The 18,167-nt window shown below is 45.1% G+C and overlaps 1 protein-coding gene across 2 annotated transcripts; it reads right to left on the minus strand.

Annotated features, from left to right (window-relative positions):
* Window positions 1–556: 556 nt before the first annotated feature.
* Window positions 557–17,372, minus strand: UBL7 (ubiquitin like 7). 2 transcript variants are annotated; one of them, XM_061558027.1, is made up of 10 exons: window positions 16,850–17,366; window positions 14,362–14,481; window positions 13,836–13,918; window positions 13,225–13,309; window positions 11,399–11,456; window positions 10,665–10,798; window positions 9,869–9,921; window positions 8,399–8,563; window positions 6,821–6,950; window positions 557–4,744 (listed from the first exon to the last, which is right to left on the minus strand). In XM_061558027.1, the coding sequence occupies exons 1-10, from the start codon at window positions 17,028–17,030 to the stop codon at window positions 4,527–4,529; spliced, it is 1,227 nt and encodes a 408-aa protein (XP_061414011.1). In that variant the 5' UTR covers window positions 17,031–17,366; the 3' UTR covers window positions 557–4,526. The 2 variants fall into 2 exon arrangements, with proteins under 2 accessions (XP_061414011.1, XP_061414012.1); XM_061558028.1 differs by having other exon boundaries at window positions 4,604–4,744; window positions 6,821–6,940; window positions 8,393–8,563; window positions 16,850–17,372.
* Window positions 17,373–18,167: the final 795 nt, after the last annotated feature.

Raw genomic sequence — 18,167 nt, forward strand, 5'->3', positions numbered from 1 at the left:
TTAACCATTTATACTTGTAGGTGGACAGAGATGGGGGGGGGGGCTATTTAAGAAAATTGCACGGTTGTTTCAACGGCAGGGCCGCCGGGAGATGGAATAGAACCAGCGACCTTTGGATTGCAAGTCCCACGTGCCGATAGCTAGTTATTACAGCCACGGTAGCGGCGTGTAGGTGCACACAAAAAAGGAGCGACCTCACTTCAAAGGCTGTGCACGTTAAAGGCCATGTCTCTTGTCCCTCGTGTATCATTCGTGAGTCCATCATTAAGCTCCGTGAAGACAGGCGCCGAGGCAAGCGCATTACGGGCCTCTGTCGAAGTGGCAAACAAAGTGTTAAGACGAGAATGACAGATACTCATAATCCGGCCCTGGCTTCGTGTCTCTTTAAAGATGTAGCAGTAACAATGCGAGAATTCACCCGTGAGCTTATTGCAAGGAAGCCCTGAAGAGCAGCTCCAATGGGATTTGTTTGAAGTCGACGAACAACTTCCTACAACCCAACTCCGCCGCACATGTTTCAGAACAAACCCCTTCCAGTTGTATTTCAGACGAGCAGTGAATTAAATCGTGCTTTTATTTAAATCCGCCAGTACTGAATAAATTTCAGGGTTTTTTTTTCTCTTTAACACAGTTGCTGAGCACAGGGCCCAAAAGCCCAACGACATGACACGGCCAGAAACAAGCAGCACTGTCGAAAAGATGTAATATATCGGGAGTTAGCACGTTTCCTGGGAGTGAGCAAGGTTATCCTAAAAGAGATTGGGGGAACAAGTCGAGCAGTGCGAGGGAAGAGGCAGAAAGAGAGGTGATTGTGACCAGCACTGCGGCGTTGGAGTCCAGGACAGTATGGATGAGACACAAAGTCCTCAACATTGGTGCCAGATTGTAATAAAACAAGAAAAATTCGATTTCAGAAAAAAATTGCTCAACAGTATTTTGAAACATCAAGATACACGTCAATGTAATATCACGGAGGCAATAACGATACAAGGAATACCACAAAAACACATGACAGCACTTGCGAATGGTTCATTGGAATACAGGGACGGGTGCGTGTGAAATGTAATCGTGAATGGATGAACTCCCGACTCGCGTGTCAAAAACGCAAACACAACTTAAGAAATTTTTATTTAAAGCTTTCGTGACTGCAGGGATTCATATTCTTGGTTCTTTCGGTAAAGTCACGTAGAAGGGAAATAATAAAACAAAATATTGTTTTATATTTATATTATTTTATTATTTCCCTTCTACGTGACTTTACCGAAAGAACCAAGAATACAACTTAAGAAATTGACATTTGACTTCCCCCGTGGGTTTATTTTGATGCCGTTGACCCAAAGGCACAGGGGCCTGTTGTTTGTGTGACTCGCTGCTTGCGTGACTTCCCCTTATTTTTGAGACGTGCCACTGTTGCGTGTCAATCAATCACAGTTGACATCGACGCTCATGGAAACACGCTATGTTGTTTTTAATAGATGGGTTACCACGAAAGCAATGCAAGCGCTGTATGTATCGTGTTTTTAAATCCTTTATATTAAGTTCAGTTGCTTGCTTGCTTAGGACCGTGCAAATTTTTCGGTCGTTTTTTAACCCACTTCCCGTGATCCAATCGAGCTGATATTTTGCACACAGACTCGTTGTGCGTGACAATGCATTTTCGTGAAAATTTGTTCCAAAATTTTACACTGTTTAGGGAATTTTTTAAAAATATTTAATTACCAATTGCTTAATGATGGCAGACACTCATCTGACCCATAGGTGGCAGCCATCTCAAGCCAGAGGACGAGAGGACTCTAGCCGCCCCGATGCCACGCATATAAAAGATTTATAGTTAAAAACTTAGTTTTTACGGGTTAATTTTTTATTGTTTATTTAGTCCGGACAACTGTCATTGAGCCCAAACATGTTAAGGACCAAAAGCGTGTCTAGAAAATGTGCTTCGTAACATGACACTGACGGCCCAGCTGGGATCAAATACTAAGACGCATGGATGTACTATTTAGGTCAGGCCGTGATGCAGGCCATGGTTGAGAGGGTTCGTGGTTCTGGTGACAAGGCCGTGGTTGATTCCGATAAGCTGAAGAAGCGAATAACTTTAGACTTTGGGCGGCAGGGTGGCGCAGTGGTAACACTTGTAATAATATAATAGTTCAATTTGTAACGCGCGCAAATTTGCAGACGTAGTGGCCTGCAACTCACAGTAATACGCACCTGGGTTCGACTCACGACTCGGGCGCCTTTCTGCGTGGAGTTTGTACGTTCTCCCTGTTGTGCATGAGTTTCCTCTGGGTTCTCCAGTTACCTCCAAGAGTTGTATTTTTCTCTGGGTAAACACTATTGCATAGTTTTCAAATGTCATAACTTATCAAATGCGTAACTTATGCAAGGCAAAACTTCTACATTGTTGGAAATTAATCCACCACTTATAATTGACAATGGCCTTGTATCTAAATTACTTTGACATCCACCGATGAATTTGGAATTGGTGGTTTATGATAACATAGTACACCAGCATGGGATTGTGGTCTTAAACGGAGTAATAAATATCATTGGTGACATTTTTTACAAAGGCCCTTCTTCATAGCACATAGTCTTGCATCAAATGTTCATCTATTACAATAATCTCATACATTACAATCATAATCATTGCTGTATTAAATTACACAACTCCTTTTTTAGCCAATAAAGCCTGCGTTTCAATACTATTTCGCAGGAAGGGTCTTGCATTGGGTATTGAATGACAAAAATAATGAGAGGATTATATTAAACAATTTGTATGGATAGGTCAGCAACATACTCGATGTACTGTACTGTAATAAACTGGCTACATCAAACTGTATTTAAAATGAATCAAACTGGGCAAAGGTAATATCCCAACTGGATAATCAGTCAATAAATTATTCAGTTTATCTTCTCCAGAAAGCCAAGTAATTTGACGCAGGGGTCTTCAATTCACAGCCTGTGCCAGCCTAACCTCGTAACCCCTGGGCAAAGATGCAGGCTACGGATTTTCAGAGCTGTGTATGACTATTAAATATTTAAAATTGTACAGGTATTTTTCGGAAGCAACCATGAGCAGAACGTGCAAACTCCAAATATACAGGCGTCAGGGTCGGGATTCAGCCCACGACCTCCTGCACATCAAGGCGAGGTAGTTCACATCTCCCCATCATGACACCCCAGACTTCGGAGACTTTGACGCTGAGAAGCAGAATGTAACAGGGCAAAATCCAAGACCACAATAAAACCTTGAAACATCTTTCGCAGTTCCGACGGTTATTATTTCGTAATTCTATAATTACCGGATGCTCTGGATGATAAGACGCTGAAAATGACCGGATTCTTTGGATTATAAGACCCACCCCGTATTTGAATCAAAATGCTGGAAGTGTGTCTTATAATCCGACAGGGTTGGGTGTGTGTTTGTGCGTCACAAGATGTGTATAACCTAATTGATACCGGGAACTATTTTTTGGTGGACCTTACTTTCCAGTGTTGTGTAATCTGGATAATAAGGTAAGTCAACATTAAGCTAGAGAGAGAGAAAAAAAATGCTGCTTCAGAATCCACGATTCTCAGCCCGTCAACATTCTGGAGTTGTAAAGTACAAGTAACAGCCGGGGAGCAACCACCCAGTGACCATGGCGAAGGAGAGAGGGGGGTGCGCGGGACACCCACAGATACCACTCACCAGAGGGGCTTGTCATGATGCAGCACGCTAATTATTGCGACACCGCTCCTCCATCACGAGTAACAAACAAAAAAACCTCGCTTTCGTCAATTACACTGCTTTAAATGAGAAATATATGTAACAGGCGACGTTTCGTGCAATAGCCCTTCGTAGAACATTAATGATACTGCAACACAACGTACAACTGCCCCCTGGTGGTAATTCTTGGCAATCATGCAACGGGAACTTTCGATTTAAAGTTTGCAGAACTAACTTACTTTTACGGGCTGAAACAGAAAAGTGCCTATTATTTTTGGGGTTCATTCAACGAGATCGCCAGTTTAACTCCGGCTTTATTAAACTCATTGGCAATCAGCCAATGACCTATCCACTGTTGAATGCCTCGCAGCCAAGTCCATCTCTTGCGGACTTGCAATGCAAAACAATCCACATTGCATCTGCAAACAAGCTGTTTGCTAAATCTCCACTACGGCCTGCTGCTGGCTCTTCCATTCCTTGGCTGCCACGCCGTCTTCAATCCTCAGCACCGCCATCATCACTTTAACACGAAGGCTTTCGCGACCAATATCCATAATAAAGGGGTTTTTTGGGTTAGATCGTGTAAATATGTCGTTAAACCCGCCACCAACGCTCATGAAAACACATCAATCATCTTGACAGCGTTTTATTAAATTATATACATGAGAAGTGACGGTTGCTAGCAATTACTTACTTTTTCAAAACCACTGCTACTTGCCTGCCAATTTGAACCTGTCACCAGTCCACAGCATCTTAAAAGTTATACATATATAAGTAGATAACACAAGCTGATAAGCACATGCGACCGACAAGTGATCTAAACAGTAACAGGATACTGTGAGTCGATGTGCACTTGGAGGGCAGCCTCAGATGCTGCGTACAAGCTTCCACATTCTACGGAGCCATTCCGGCAAAGATGAGCTCCAGTGCGGCCTGGATGTCCCCTCCCGTGGCTTGCAGCGCGCGTAGGCTCAGCCCATCGTCGTGGATGCCCATGGCGCGGAGCTGCTGCAGCTGCGCCCTCCACTGGGTTGGCTAAAACACGGAAACGTCAAGGCAAGGCATGGCATGCGGTCAGAGACAGCGCAAACAGATTCAATTGCGTACACACTGAACATCCGCACAAGGTATGTACTGCAACTCCGATTATCGCGGTTGGCTAGGTACGGTGAAAAAGAAGATCAACATCCATACGTACTGCAGCAGCCCTACAATTGCTTGTTCCTGCCACAGCTGGAAGAAGGGCCTCTACCAGGGGAAAGCCCTACAGAGTCCCCCCCTGGAGGGTATGTGGCCTACTCTTACACACCGCACAAATTACACGAATAAAAAGACACCATGGAAGAGTTGGGAGTGCCTACGCTCCATGTCGTCTCACGTGAGCTGCCGATCGATTAACTGCGAGGCACCGAATGATGCTGCTGGGTGGAGAGATGCGGGGGGATTTAAGCCTCACCTTACCATATGAATAAAAAGTGTGCTGTACATGGCCCTTCCCCCCCCCCTCTCCAACCATTATATAAATGGAGTGGTAGCTCCTGCAATCTCTCATTTACTTGATACAGCTGTCGTGGCTGTGACGGTTCCACCTGAAGACGGAAGCTTGTGTTGCCTCCGAAACGTCGTGATTTTTATTTTATTTAACTTTTATTAATTTTAATGTTTTACCTACGTGACTTTACCGAAAAAAAACCTAAGAATATGAATCCTTGCAGTCACGAAAGCTTCAAATCTAGAAATAGGATTTAATAAACTTGGCATGTGTTCAACTGGGGAGCCATGAGAGTGAACTGGCGATCTCTGGATTGCTAGTTCAGCACACTGAATATTACACCATCGCAGCATCAAACAAATTGGATAAAATGTGTTGTTCATTCCAACAGAATTAATTTGGGTTCACACCGGATCACATCAATCATGCCACGTCATAAAACGGCCACTTAAAGCTCACTTAAGTCTACGTGTGTGCTAATCTTGAGTATGTTACACTTATTGAAATGTGAAGTGGCACCACGGTGGTGAAATGTTATCTCCCTCGCCCGGTATGCAAGAGGTCGTGGGTACGATCCCGACCCTGACGCCTGTATATTTGGAGTTTGCATGTTCTCCCCGTGGTCACGTGGATTTTTGCTCCGGGTCCTCCTGTTTTTCCCCTCCATATTTAGAAACACTGCGTTTAGAGTAATTTGCTGCTATATATTTCCACTTGATCAGCCACTTCGTTGAGCTATCATTTGTGGCCAAGGTCGCTTCTGAGAAAGAGCTATATAGCTCAGTAGGCCTTACCTGATCAAATAAAAGTTTTTAAGGTTTAAAGTGACTGTGGCAAGGCAAGCAGGTTTGGAGTCACAAAAAGGGGGTCGAGAAAGGGCTCTATTGCAAACGCCACACACCATGTGACACACCACGTGATCTGAAAATTAAGTTCCACTGGTGGTGTGAACACATTTCGCGTAATGCAAGTAAAAATACCCGTGTCGAACCGCCCTTGTGAAAACGGTTATGAGTATCGTCTTTCTTATTTTGGTCATTGTTGAATGACAAGTAACCACATTATGTTTAAACTCAAATCAAAGTAGTCCTGCCATAACACTCATGACAAGGTTTCTATGCTACGTCGATTGTCAAAGCAAGCACACGCATACTTTAAGCCATGGAGCAAGCTGTAAAAAATACCTTAAACGAATATCAAGACACATCGCAATGTGTCCTTCTCCCGTTGTACAATTATCCATCATATCCATTCATAAGCTAACGCAGCGATAGGCAACTGGCGTCTCCCGATCCGCATGCAGCTCTTTAATCCACCACACGCGGCTCTATCAAGGGGGCATAACGTAGACTATGCAATCACAGGAGCATATAATAATGAATGTCTCCCATGCTGTGCCGAAATACTGTCAATACACATACATACAGATAGATATATGTACTTGGCGCTTTGCAGAACGCATGGGTACTTTTTTGGCTCTTGGTCTGTCAGAGATTCAGCCACTCCTAAGCTAGTGGGACCACCCAATAACAATGGGAATATGCACAATGACTTGTGTTTTCCCCACGCATGGATGCACAGGCAATGAATAAAAGCTGGATGTACACCCGACGACCTACCTGTGCAGAGGGAAGATTGTTGGCTCTGAGAGCATGCTGCAGAGCATGGGTAAAGATTTCTGGACGAATGGCACCGGTAGACGTGGAAGGCTGAGCAGCTCCAAATCCTGGTGAAGGTTGCTGTGGAGGCCTGGCATCAACCACAGGAAATAACAAACAAACAAAAATCATGACACGAAACAGGTTGCTACCGAGTAGGTTCGTGCGGTTGTGTTATCACAGCTCTCCGACTTGTTTTAGAGTTGTACTGCGTGTTGTTTCACATGCGGTCCGACGTTTTGCTCCACGTGTTGTCAGCCTTATTCAGGAACCGAGCCGAAGTAGCTCCGAGCACATGGAGGGCAATGTACGGAATGACACGTGGCTACAGTTTACGCTTAAACGATACTTTGCCTCTCCTTTAATGGGACCGGTGAATTAAATAAATAGGCCAACATGGGTTTAAAATGATGACCTCTTGTAAAGGTCGTATGCCGACTGTGCAGCAGCAGCTTCGTGATCTGGCAGAGGGTATAAAGCATTGGCGAGGTGTGGTGGCATCAATGGATTTGACCATGGTGACCGCATTGTAATTTTTAGGACACCAAGTTGTATTTCCCTGTTAGCCTTAGGAAATTGTTTCAGGAATCGTAAAAGATTTAAGGATTTGCATTTACAGGGCGCTTAAATGCCTCTACATCTCAAAGTGCCTCATCTCAACTATTCCATTTGCCTTGGGCAGTCTTGCCCCCCAGTGGCAACCATCTGTATGGGGCACGAGGAGTGTGCCGCACTGGCCACAATTCTATGATCCCACTGCGGTTGCAAGAATCCAGCAGGAATTGACATTTTTCCACGGGCGATTCCAATAGTGTTAACATTTTAATGCACTTAAATGGAATTCTAACAGGGTCAAGATGTTATCTCATGGAAATTTCTCATGGGATCGTCAGAATAACCAGAAGCTGCTACTGGAGATTGCAGCCTGGGACTTTGTCCATAGAATGCTAATTCATTTCAATGTCGATTCCTGGATCTCAATGAAAATGAATGACGTCACTGCTTTGGCAATTCTTCAAAATAAAACAAATTTATTCCAATATTTGTGATTCAGGCTAAGGATCATGGAAATCAATCAGCACGAGTTCCTGTAACTCCTCTCCCATGCATCATGTCCACTGGGGGTGTACTGCTATAATTTAATTGCCATTTCATATAATTTGCCATCTTATTCATTAATTAGATTAATTTATTTATTTGTCATTTCAGCCAATGTACACTTGCCTCAACACTCTTTGTGCATGCAGTCCTCTCCACCGGACCTCATCTAATCAGTGTGATGTCCTAGTGGTGGAAAATATGACTATGACATAAATATTGGGTCATATTGGGTAAAGCAGAGCTGGGTATTCAAGGTGATGTTGGCAATGGCAGCTCAGTGTCCACTGCAATGGAGATGTTACTTTGTGAATAACTAATATGACATTTTGTTTTTAATCTGGGGTGTTCCTTTGACTAAACTCACATTAAAAGAAATCAAAAGATTACGTTTGCTCTTTGCTTTTACTCATTCACGTACGAGAGAGTTTAAACCGTCACCTGCAGGCCGGACGTGGGGGTGTTAGCGCTGCTTCCCGGCGTGCTGGCAAGCGCCAGGGCTGTGGCCAACTCTGTCTGGGTGATGGGTCGAGGACCGGAGGAGCCAGCGTAGCGCAAGCTGCTCGGCCGTGACGTTCCCACCATTTGCTGGTCCAGTGCCCCGGACTGCAACCGACGATGTGGTATGAATCGGAGTGCCACAGGGACACCGAACACGGGAATGAGTGAGCATTGAGGGTGCCGGACAACAAAATACATCTTCACGTAACCGATTAAGACTGGCCGTGACTCTTGAACTAATCGGCAGATCGCACTGCGCGACAGCACTGTGTATGTGTGATTTAATGTAATTCGTGGCATGGAGGAGAATTCCTTTAATCCATTGTGATGTTGGAGACGCAGTTTTGCTGATCCTATCATGAGCGGGGTAATCAGCGAATTTACGTGGGTAAGAGGGTGATGACCAATAGGAGTTCTACTGTGCATGATTACAGGAACATCTTAATGTATACCCATATGTATAAAAGGGACATTTGTGAATGTGTGTCTTTTCTAAATGTTTAGCATACTTCCCGACATGCAACAAACTTTAAATTTGGCATGTGGGTAGCTTCCAGACTGTACACAATGCAAAAAGTATAAAAATAGACTTTTGTATTTTGGGGGGGGGGAAATAACCATTAAGTGTGTGGCATCAATCCGCATACAGGACTGGCAATAATCGATATCTGCTGAGCGTTTGTGGTATCGATTAAACAGGAATAGCCGATTCTAAAGAAATCTACAACCTTCGATTCCTTTGCGCGATTTCAAGAATCGAATCTTGACGCGCGTGCGTAAGTTTATTTTAATTTAAATTAATGAGGTAATGATCAAAGTTTTATTTTAATTTGTATATGTTATGTTTTTAAGTTTTAAATATATTTTTCCCCCCGGGCAATGCCGGGTACTTCCCTCTAGTCATTATATATACAAACAAAACAGTTGGACAAACGCCCTTCATTGTACAGTACTTTAATTAAACATAATTTAAAGGGAAAACCAGATCTCGCTAAAGTGTGGTGGGTCCTTGATTGTGATCAATGCTGTGAGTGTGTGTGACATTTGTTTGGGAAAACAGGAATAAAACAGTAAAATACCTTTAAATACTAATGTTGAAGGCATTTTAACTTTATTTTTTTTCAGAATGCTAACTTGTAGGTTAACCTTATCTTGCTTTAAGAAAAGTTATCAACTCGACCAACTCAAAAGGTCCATGGTGAGGTTTACCATTCAATATTTAAGCCTCGTAATATTCTTGAAATTTATAAATTAAATTGATGTGACTTACCAATGGTAAAACATTTAAATCCATGGTCACGGAACACAGGTTTAAGTGCTGAAATACAAATACAGTGCCGTTTCCTCACACTTTAAAACACTGCACTTTATAGCAATTAAAATAAAATTCTACCGAGAGCAATATTTTACCTGCGATTGCTCACCCTCCTCATCGTCAGAAAGACCATCAAATGCAAAGCCACCTGCAAGAAGAAACAGAAATCGTTATTACTTGAACACAGCAGATTAATATCAACACGACAGATTAATATCAAGAATATCAGACTGAAGCTACATGGCTCCGTGGTTGAAAGACATTAAACAAGGTGGCCAGGGATGACAACAATTATTCCAACTTGTAACAGCGCAAAGCATTCACTCAACTCTCGAAGAGAGAGAAAAAGACTCAAGAGATGCAATGAACCACGGACAAGCAGGAAAGCAGCCACGTGGTGAGCTGGCGCCAACAATTACACAAGCTTTGCGGTCAATTAGCGAGTGTTTACTTGTGGGAGGAAACTAAAGGACCCGGATAAAAGTCAAGCGACTTCCATACAGACGGAAAAACGAAACAATTTATTTTTATTTTTCCAGGTAATGCACACTGAGTTACGTAGTTTTTTGCAGAAGTGACCTGGCCACAAAGGATGGCTCAACGAAGTGACTTATCATGTGGAAATGTAGAGGAGCCAAATACTCTTAAACGTATGTTTCTAAATGTGGAGGGAAAAACCGGAGGACGTGGAGAAAAATCCACGCAACCACGGGGTGAACATGCAAACTCCATCCAAATCCACAGGTGTCAGGGTCGGGATCGTACCCACAAACTCCTGTATGCCAGGTTAGGTAGTTAACATCTCGCTGCCGCGGTGCTCCACGCAATCACAAGTATATACACGGACACACGAAACAACAGACTTTAAAAAATCGTGTCCACGACACTTGCCTGGAATGTCGTAGCTGGCCGACGTAGTACGTTGGCGGGCGGAGGCCCCGCTGCCAGTTAGCGGCGTGCTGCCAACGATTGAGTGAAGCAACAGGACCATGGCGTTCACCAGGGCTGGGTGCGACGCAATCAGCCTGCACACGGGCCGCCGGCGAGCGAGAGAGAATGTCAGAAGGTAAAGGCACAGCCCTGCAACTGCTTGCTCAGGGCGCTGCTGATGGGAAGGGCCTCCACCAGAGGGGGCATCTCGGAAGGGTATTTTGGTTCTACCTTTGCATGCTGGACAAAAATCTTGGAAAAGATGGGAGTACCCACATTTTACCCCACCACACCGATGCACTCATTTATACTGCTGGGTCAACAGGCCCGGGAGATCGAACAGGCAACGTATGGATTCCAAGTCCAGTGAGCTAAGCATTGAACCATGGCAGCAGCACCCCAGAGAGAATGTGCTGAGAAACATTACAATTACCGTGTCCATCATGTGAACAGTTTAAATTGGCAGCCCTCTGGAGGTGATATCTGATTCTAGGTGCCAGTTTTAATTTGGATCCAGTGTAATTTTGTATATTGGGTGCACAAGTGTGGAGGGGATAAAAGTTCACGAGCACAAGCATCGCTTTCTCCGAATGCAATACCATCTAGCTTAATTGAGTACGAAAAAAATAGATGTCAGTTTGTATTAAAAAACAAACATGTACATGTAATTGGTAAATAAAAAACGACCATCGTACTTATCCAATAAGCTGGGGTCAGCAAACAGCATAAACAAATCCTTGTCTTGCAGTACTCCTGAAAATGTCAGACACATCATCCGGTTATTATAGAACTGATATTATATTATTCTATCATATATATGAAAAATAAATAGCATTGCTCATCACTTTTGGCAATCCTGTGACTGATGAAAATACACATTCCTGTGGGGCAACCAGCATCTCCATAAGACAACCATAATTGGCACCCACCACCTTGTACTCATTTCACCGACTCCAGATTAATGGTATGGGCCGAGTAGGCTCAATCAAAGTATAAGTTATCCCAGACATGCAAAACATTAACTCTGCTGTAAAAGTTCAAACACAACATTACTGTATAATAAAAAATTATATGTAAAAAAACAGCTATACAAAGGATACATATTGCCCGCTTATCTATTTTGTAAAAGTTATACTTGCTTGGGAACTAATATCAACAGTTACAGGCCTTTATATCAATGTCCACAATTACTGAACAAATCATCATGCATTCACTGACTGTGTATCCATTGGCATCAGTTACGCATTATAAAGAAGTGCCAATACCCTAAAATCAAGCATCATATCTTTTTTCCTTTTAAGGAAGTGTTGATCATTGTATTGAGTTTTTTAGTATTTTCATAAAACAATTTCACTTTATAAGGTGCACAATGATTCCCCCTCGTACACACTCTGGCCATGGTTAACCAGAAGCGAGCTGGAGCAATGGCCTGTGTCGTCATGTGTGTTGCCAGTGTGTGGCAGGAGAGCGCTCGTTCACGAGGACGCCAGGTTCTCAACACCCGGAGTGCCATCAGAAAACAGTGGCATCAAGGGACTCGCGATGGCAAGTCATTCGTGTGCCGTGACGTCTCTTGCCTCACTTGACCACATTGCCACATTGGTCTACTACAGGGGTCAGCAACCTGTGGCTCCGAAGCTGCATGCGGCTCTTTATAAGGACCGCTTCCTGAAGTTATTTATTAAGGAATCACCGTCTCATAATCGCGTGCATTGTACGGCTCTCGAAATAGAGTTTTTTTTACCGAATTCGAAAAAAATGCCTTTTCTTGTTATCGTGGTTGCCGTCCCCTGGTCTATGACCAACCAAACATAAAAAAAACTGTACTAACCTTTCAAAAGCCCTACCTCGCATACGATTACTTTTTAAGCCACATTTTCACCTCATAAATTGAAAACTGAATTTTTTTAATATTGCTCCTACCCAATTTCTGACTACCAAGCCTGCCTCTGACCAAATCACTCAAAATACGTTCAAACGTGTGAGATCTCAAAAGCTAAGCAAGGTTCAGTCTGGATAGTGTTTGGATAGGGAACCAGCATGCACATGTTTTATAGGCTGCAGTGTTGCTATGTTGGCTCAGCAGAGGGCAGCTGTATTTACATGTTCTCATATATGCTCCCTACCTTCTCCAAACTGACCAGAGTGGTGAAGTGTGGTAAATAACCTCACAAGGCATGGGGAAGCCCAGATCCATAAGTGGATCGACAAGCCGGTGTAGCTATTGAGGCGAATGTAAATTGTATTCTTGCGTATGGAAAAATATTCAGGAGCTTCTCCGATTAGCACGGTTGGCTACGCATGGTGAGAAAGACGTTCAACATAGATATTGATTGAGGTTTGATGGTGAGGAGAGGGCTTCAGGATAGTTTCCTTCTCCACTGAAGGAACCGAGACTACAGTGGTTTACTATATGGTCCATACTATAAGGTTGCATGGCCAGTCGCAATGCGGCTTGTCTTTTAATTTTCCATTCATGATGAAGTGAAGTGGATGTAAATGGAAAAGCCACGCTCCTCACCCAGGGCGATTGGATCATTGCTGAGTCCAGGTGTTGCAACGACCAGCTGATCCAATGATTCTTTGCTATTCAGAGTTTTGAATATCTGTCACAGAGGCGAAGGTTTACTCTGGTATTATACAGAACACAAGCAGATGTGCAACGTGTTACATCATGCATTCACTTGACCATATGCTCAATAACAGATGGCCACCAACACAGTTATACATGTTATATGAAGATGATTGAAGACAAACAAGCAAAAGTTATTTATGCTCGAGTACAAAACATGTGTAAGTCATTTTAAGGTGACAGCACTGAATAAAATAACAACACATTTCAGTTTAAATTCAATCTTGTAACGTCTTCACATGGTTTTTGGAATTTGTCACTTTTTTATGAAGAGTACACTCTAAGACATGTTTGATGTGACTGCCTATGGAACTATGAACAATATCAACTTTGAAATAACAACCAGCATCTATTAAAATATGGGTAAATGAAACAAACTGCATGAGCATCTATACATTACGATGATTTTCATTAAAACATATACATGTTAAATTATGAATGTACAAAGCAAAACAAATAAAATGATGACTCGTTTAGTATCAAGGTAGTAATGTACTCACAGCTTCCCTGTGAGTCAGGCTGGAAGCGATGGCAGAATGCAGGAACCGCAATGCCCTCTGTGCCTCCACTTTGTCCACCGGTTCTGGACAGAGTTGCAACACACACCGTCACACACATCGTCACACACAGGCTCTCCTGCAGGCACATTCGCTTGTCGTTACAAACGTGCGTTTAGATTTTTAAGGGATTAGTTGGCTGCTATAAATTTCCACATGATAAGCCACTTCGTTGACCTATCATTTGTGGCCTGGTCGCTTCTGAAAAGTGACGCTAATAGCTCAGTAGCCTTTACCTGGTAAAACAAAAGTTTATTTTTATATTAGTGATTTTGCTCGCCTTTCCTATACTTTGCACTCCTATCCTGTTTTTTGCATTGTTTGTTGCTGTAACGTCCTGACCTGACCCTACTGGACATTCGTAACAAACATTTTTTTTTATAGCTCATCGGATTCCTCCAATAAAAATAAACATTCTGATTCTGATGATTCTACTGCTGCTGAACGACTCATCGAGAGGAGCACACACCGGGGCGGGCCGTGGGCTCAGGCCACGCTCTCCGCAGGACGTGGACCGTGGCCCCGGGCCGCACGCCGCACGACTCCAGGCTCTGGCTGTCTTGGAGCCGTTTCCCGCAGAACACCAGGTCTGCAAAACAAGTGGGCGCAGCATGCAAAACACACACTCTCAACTACAACAGAGCTTAGCCTGAAAATCCACATTCGACACTACAGTAAATAAGTACAATTGATGCTAATCGCACACAATGCTATAAGGAAGATACTAAGTTTCCGGCACTGCTGTTCCTGCAGATTTTGATCCAATTATAGACCAGGTTTTCCTCCAATCACAGGCCTTCTTGAATTGTGTTGAGCCATTAGGTGTCCTTGCCAATCCCAGCTTCATTAGGGATGAGTTGATGAAATATGAAGGCAGGCTGCTTCTGTAGTTTGTGTGTATGGTTAAGGGTTATAGTTACAGCTAGGGTTTACAGTTAGGTTTGTATCAGACTGGGGATTAGGGTTTTGTGGATTCGGGTTGGGGATAGATTTGGTAAGGTGATGATTTAACGCGAGGGGTTAGGCTTTGGGTCACCTTTTACAGTTTAGGGTTAGGTTATGTTTACAGTTTCGGGATTAGGGTTATGGGATTATTGTTATAAGTTAAGGTTATGTTGGGTAAGGACGTTAGGTTATTGTTTAAAACTCGGGGTTAAGCGTATGGTTAAAGGTTAGGGTTAGGATGTTAAGTTATGGTTGAAGGCTAGCGATTAGGGTTAGAGGTTATTTGTTAATGGTTCGGGTTTTGGGATTAAGGTTTTGGGTTAGTTCAGATTTATGGTTAGGGACACTAGTACCTTAAGACTGCTTCTCTTATCATGCACCAGCGGGAAGAGATAAACAATCACTAACTCATTATGCATAGTCATCGAAGGGCCATTGCGCCAAACGTGTGACTTCTTGCTACAGCATTCTCATAGACTGCTCTCGCTGACATACACTGGTGCCTCGAGTGATCCCCGTTTGATCCCACTGGTATCACGGGAGGTGGGGGGCTACCAGAGATCGTCGTCCCGGCCTATTTGCTGACTCACCCCTGACCCGAAACCGTGGCAGGGAGAGTGCGAGCCAGGGCTTCCCATCAAAACACGCGTGAGTGGAACAACACGAACCCCAGTTGGACAGCAGAGTTGCCATGCAGCAGCTACTGCATGTACCTGGTGACCTGAGTTTTATTCCGGCCCGCAGTTAAGAATCAGTGGCGGGCAATACCTGAGCCTGTCCCCGAGTCGCTGGCCCCAATCACTAAAGCGCACTGACCAGCGTGGCGAAGTATGGCCAAAGAACGCCAGTGACCGACACGTCGTGTGGGAGGGCCTCCATCCAGAAGTGGATTGACCATGGCTGATGATGATGATGCTGCTGATGATGATGACACATACGAAGTTTGCTGCAATGCAATGTTGTTGCTACTCACATGGAACGTGGGGCCAACGTGGCATGTTTACTGGGCGAATACCGTAACCAGCAGCACACGACGGCACGAATGCAAGGCCGCGGTGAAGGGCCGCGATGGAGGGCGCAACAGAGTGGAGGGCCGCAGTGAGTGACCACAGTGAATAGTCACAGTGAAAGGCCGCAATGACAGGCCGCAGTGAAGGGCCGCAGTGAGTGGCCACAGTGAATAGTCACAGTGAAAGGCCGCAATGACAGGCCGCAGTGAAGGGCCGCAGTGAGTGGCCACAGTGAATAGTCACAGTGAAAGGCCGCAATGACAGGCCGCAGTGAAGGGCCGCAGTGAGTGGCCACAGTGAATAGTCACAGTGAATGGCCGCAATGACAGGCCGCAGTGAAGGGCCGCATTGAGTGGCCACAGTGAATAGTCACAGTGAATGGCCGCAATGACAGGCCGCAGTGAAGGGCCGCAGTGAGTGGCCCAGTGAATAGTCACAGTGAATGGTCGCAATGACAGGCCGCAGTGAAGGGCCGCAGTGAATGATCGCAATGAAAGGGCCGCAGTGAAGGGCCAAACACAGTGTAGTGGCCTGCAGTGAATAGTCACAGTGAATGGTCACAGTGAATAGTCACAGTGAAGGGCCGCAGTGAATGGTCACAGTGAAAGGTCGCAATGACAGGCCGCAGTGGAGGGCCGCAGTTAAGGGCCGCAATGGCTGAACGCAACGAAAGGCCGCAGTGAAAGGCCATAGTGAAGGGTCCCAATGAGAGGCCCCGATGAAGGGCCAGCCACAGTCGAGGACCGTAGCGAAGGGCCACAATGAAGGGTTTACAATGAAGAGTTACAGTCGAGGACCGCATTGAAAGGCCGCGATGAAAGGCCGCGGTGACGGGCCACAATGAAGGATTACAATAAAGGGCCACAATGAAGGGCCACAATGAAGGGCCACAATGAAGGGCCACAATGAAGGGCCACAGTGAAGGGCCACAATGAAGGGCCACAACAAAAGGCCGCGTTGACGGCCCAGCAGCCACGGGTCCCCCAGGCTCCGCCGTCGTACCGATGAGCACGGGGGCCACGTTGATCTTGCGAGCGACGACCTCCTTGGCGGCGAGGGCCGAGTGCTGGAGGCTGACGTCGGGGCAGGCGATGCGGCCCTCGCTCAGACGCTCCGCCACCTTCACGCAGATCCCCTTCGTCTCCATCGCTCCTCCTTCTTCCTCCTCCTCCATCATCATCATCGTTGTCGTCGTCGTCGTTGTTGTTGCTGTTGTTGTTGCCAGAGACTGGCGGCAAGAGGCTCGTCTGCGCCGCCACGCGTCCAGGGGAGAGGTTGTTTTGTGGGCGGTTCGATTTGGAGTTTTCGTGACCGCGTGAATTCGTATTCTTGGGTTTGTTATTTCGGTAAAGCCGTCAGGTAGAAGGGAAGTAATGAGAATAAAGCCTGATAGAAATTCTCACGGCGTTGTCTTCGATTGCGGCACGAGCAATTAAAGTCAGGTGTGAAAACCACAGCGAGAAAAGCCAAGAATTGGTTGTTTCGTGGGTTTTTAACTTCACCCGTCGGGGTCGTTCTGCCGGTAGGGGGCGACTCTGACTGCGGTGGTGGGGGCCGTGGGGGATGAGGGGTTAGGGACCGCCCATAAATGACGTCACGCACATAGGGGGGAGGGGTCAGACATTTGTGACGATGTGTGACGAGAGGGGGGGTTTGAGAAAATGACGTCACATCAAAATGTGCCACTTTAAATAAATATAGACAACACGTTCTACTTAATTAAATAGACTTTTTAATAAATGTTTTCTCCTACAACATCAGAGTGCAGCGCCACATTAAATACGCACTACAATGACAAGAGTTTAAAGCGATTTGAAGCATGTTTTTTTTTGGGGGGGGGGGGGCAGAGCTTTGTGACGTCATATTTGAGGGGGGGGTCTGACTTTTTGTGATGCCGTGTGACGAAGGGGGGGGGGGGGGTCAAAAATCGTCCAAAATCGCGTGACGTCATTTATGGACGGCCCCTTAACCCAAATGCATACGCTTGCGTACGGGGGGTCTACTGACAATAATTTGTCTACATTGGCCTTCAAATGAGTCAGATAGTCCGGCGATGGACTTCTCTGTTTGCTTAAACACGTCAATATTATTAATCCTTGATCGTTTCTGTGTGGATTAAATATCGGCCATTCTATAGGATTCGGGGGGGGGGGGGTGTAAATGTCCGCGTGCGTACAGGGAGAGGGGGGTAGGGGTCAAGTTTTGACAGATTTTTGCGGACCTACTCGATGTATGGCCCCTGTGCTCGCAGTCGATATACTTCTCGATATGCCGCCTGATGAAGCTGGTTGCAATCGCCGGAGATACGCCCTACGCCAAT

This window comes from Lethenteron reissneri, chromosome 24 (genome assembly GCF_015708825.2).
Source record: "Lethenteron reissneri isolate LAM-NWPU_2019-01 chromosome 24, ASM1570882v1, whole genome shotgun sequence".
NCBI lineage: Eukaryota > Metazoa > Chordata > Hyperoartia > Petromyzontiformes > Petromyzontidae > Lethenteron > Lethenteron reissneri.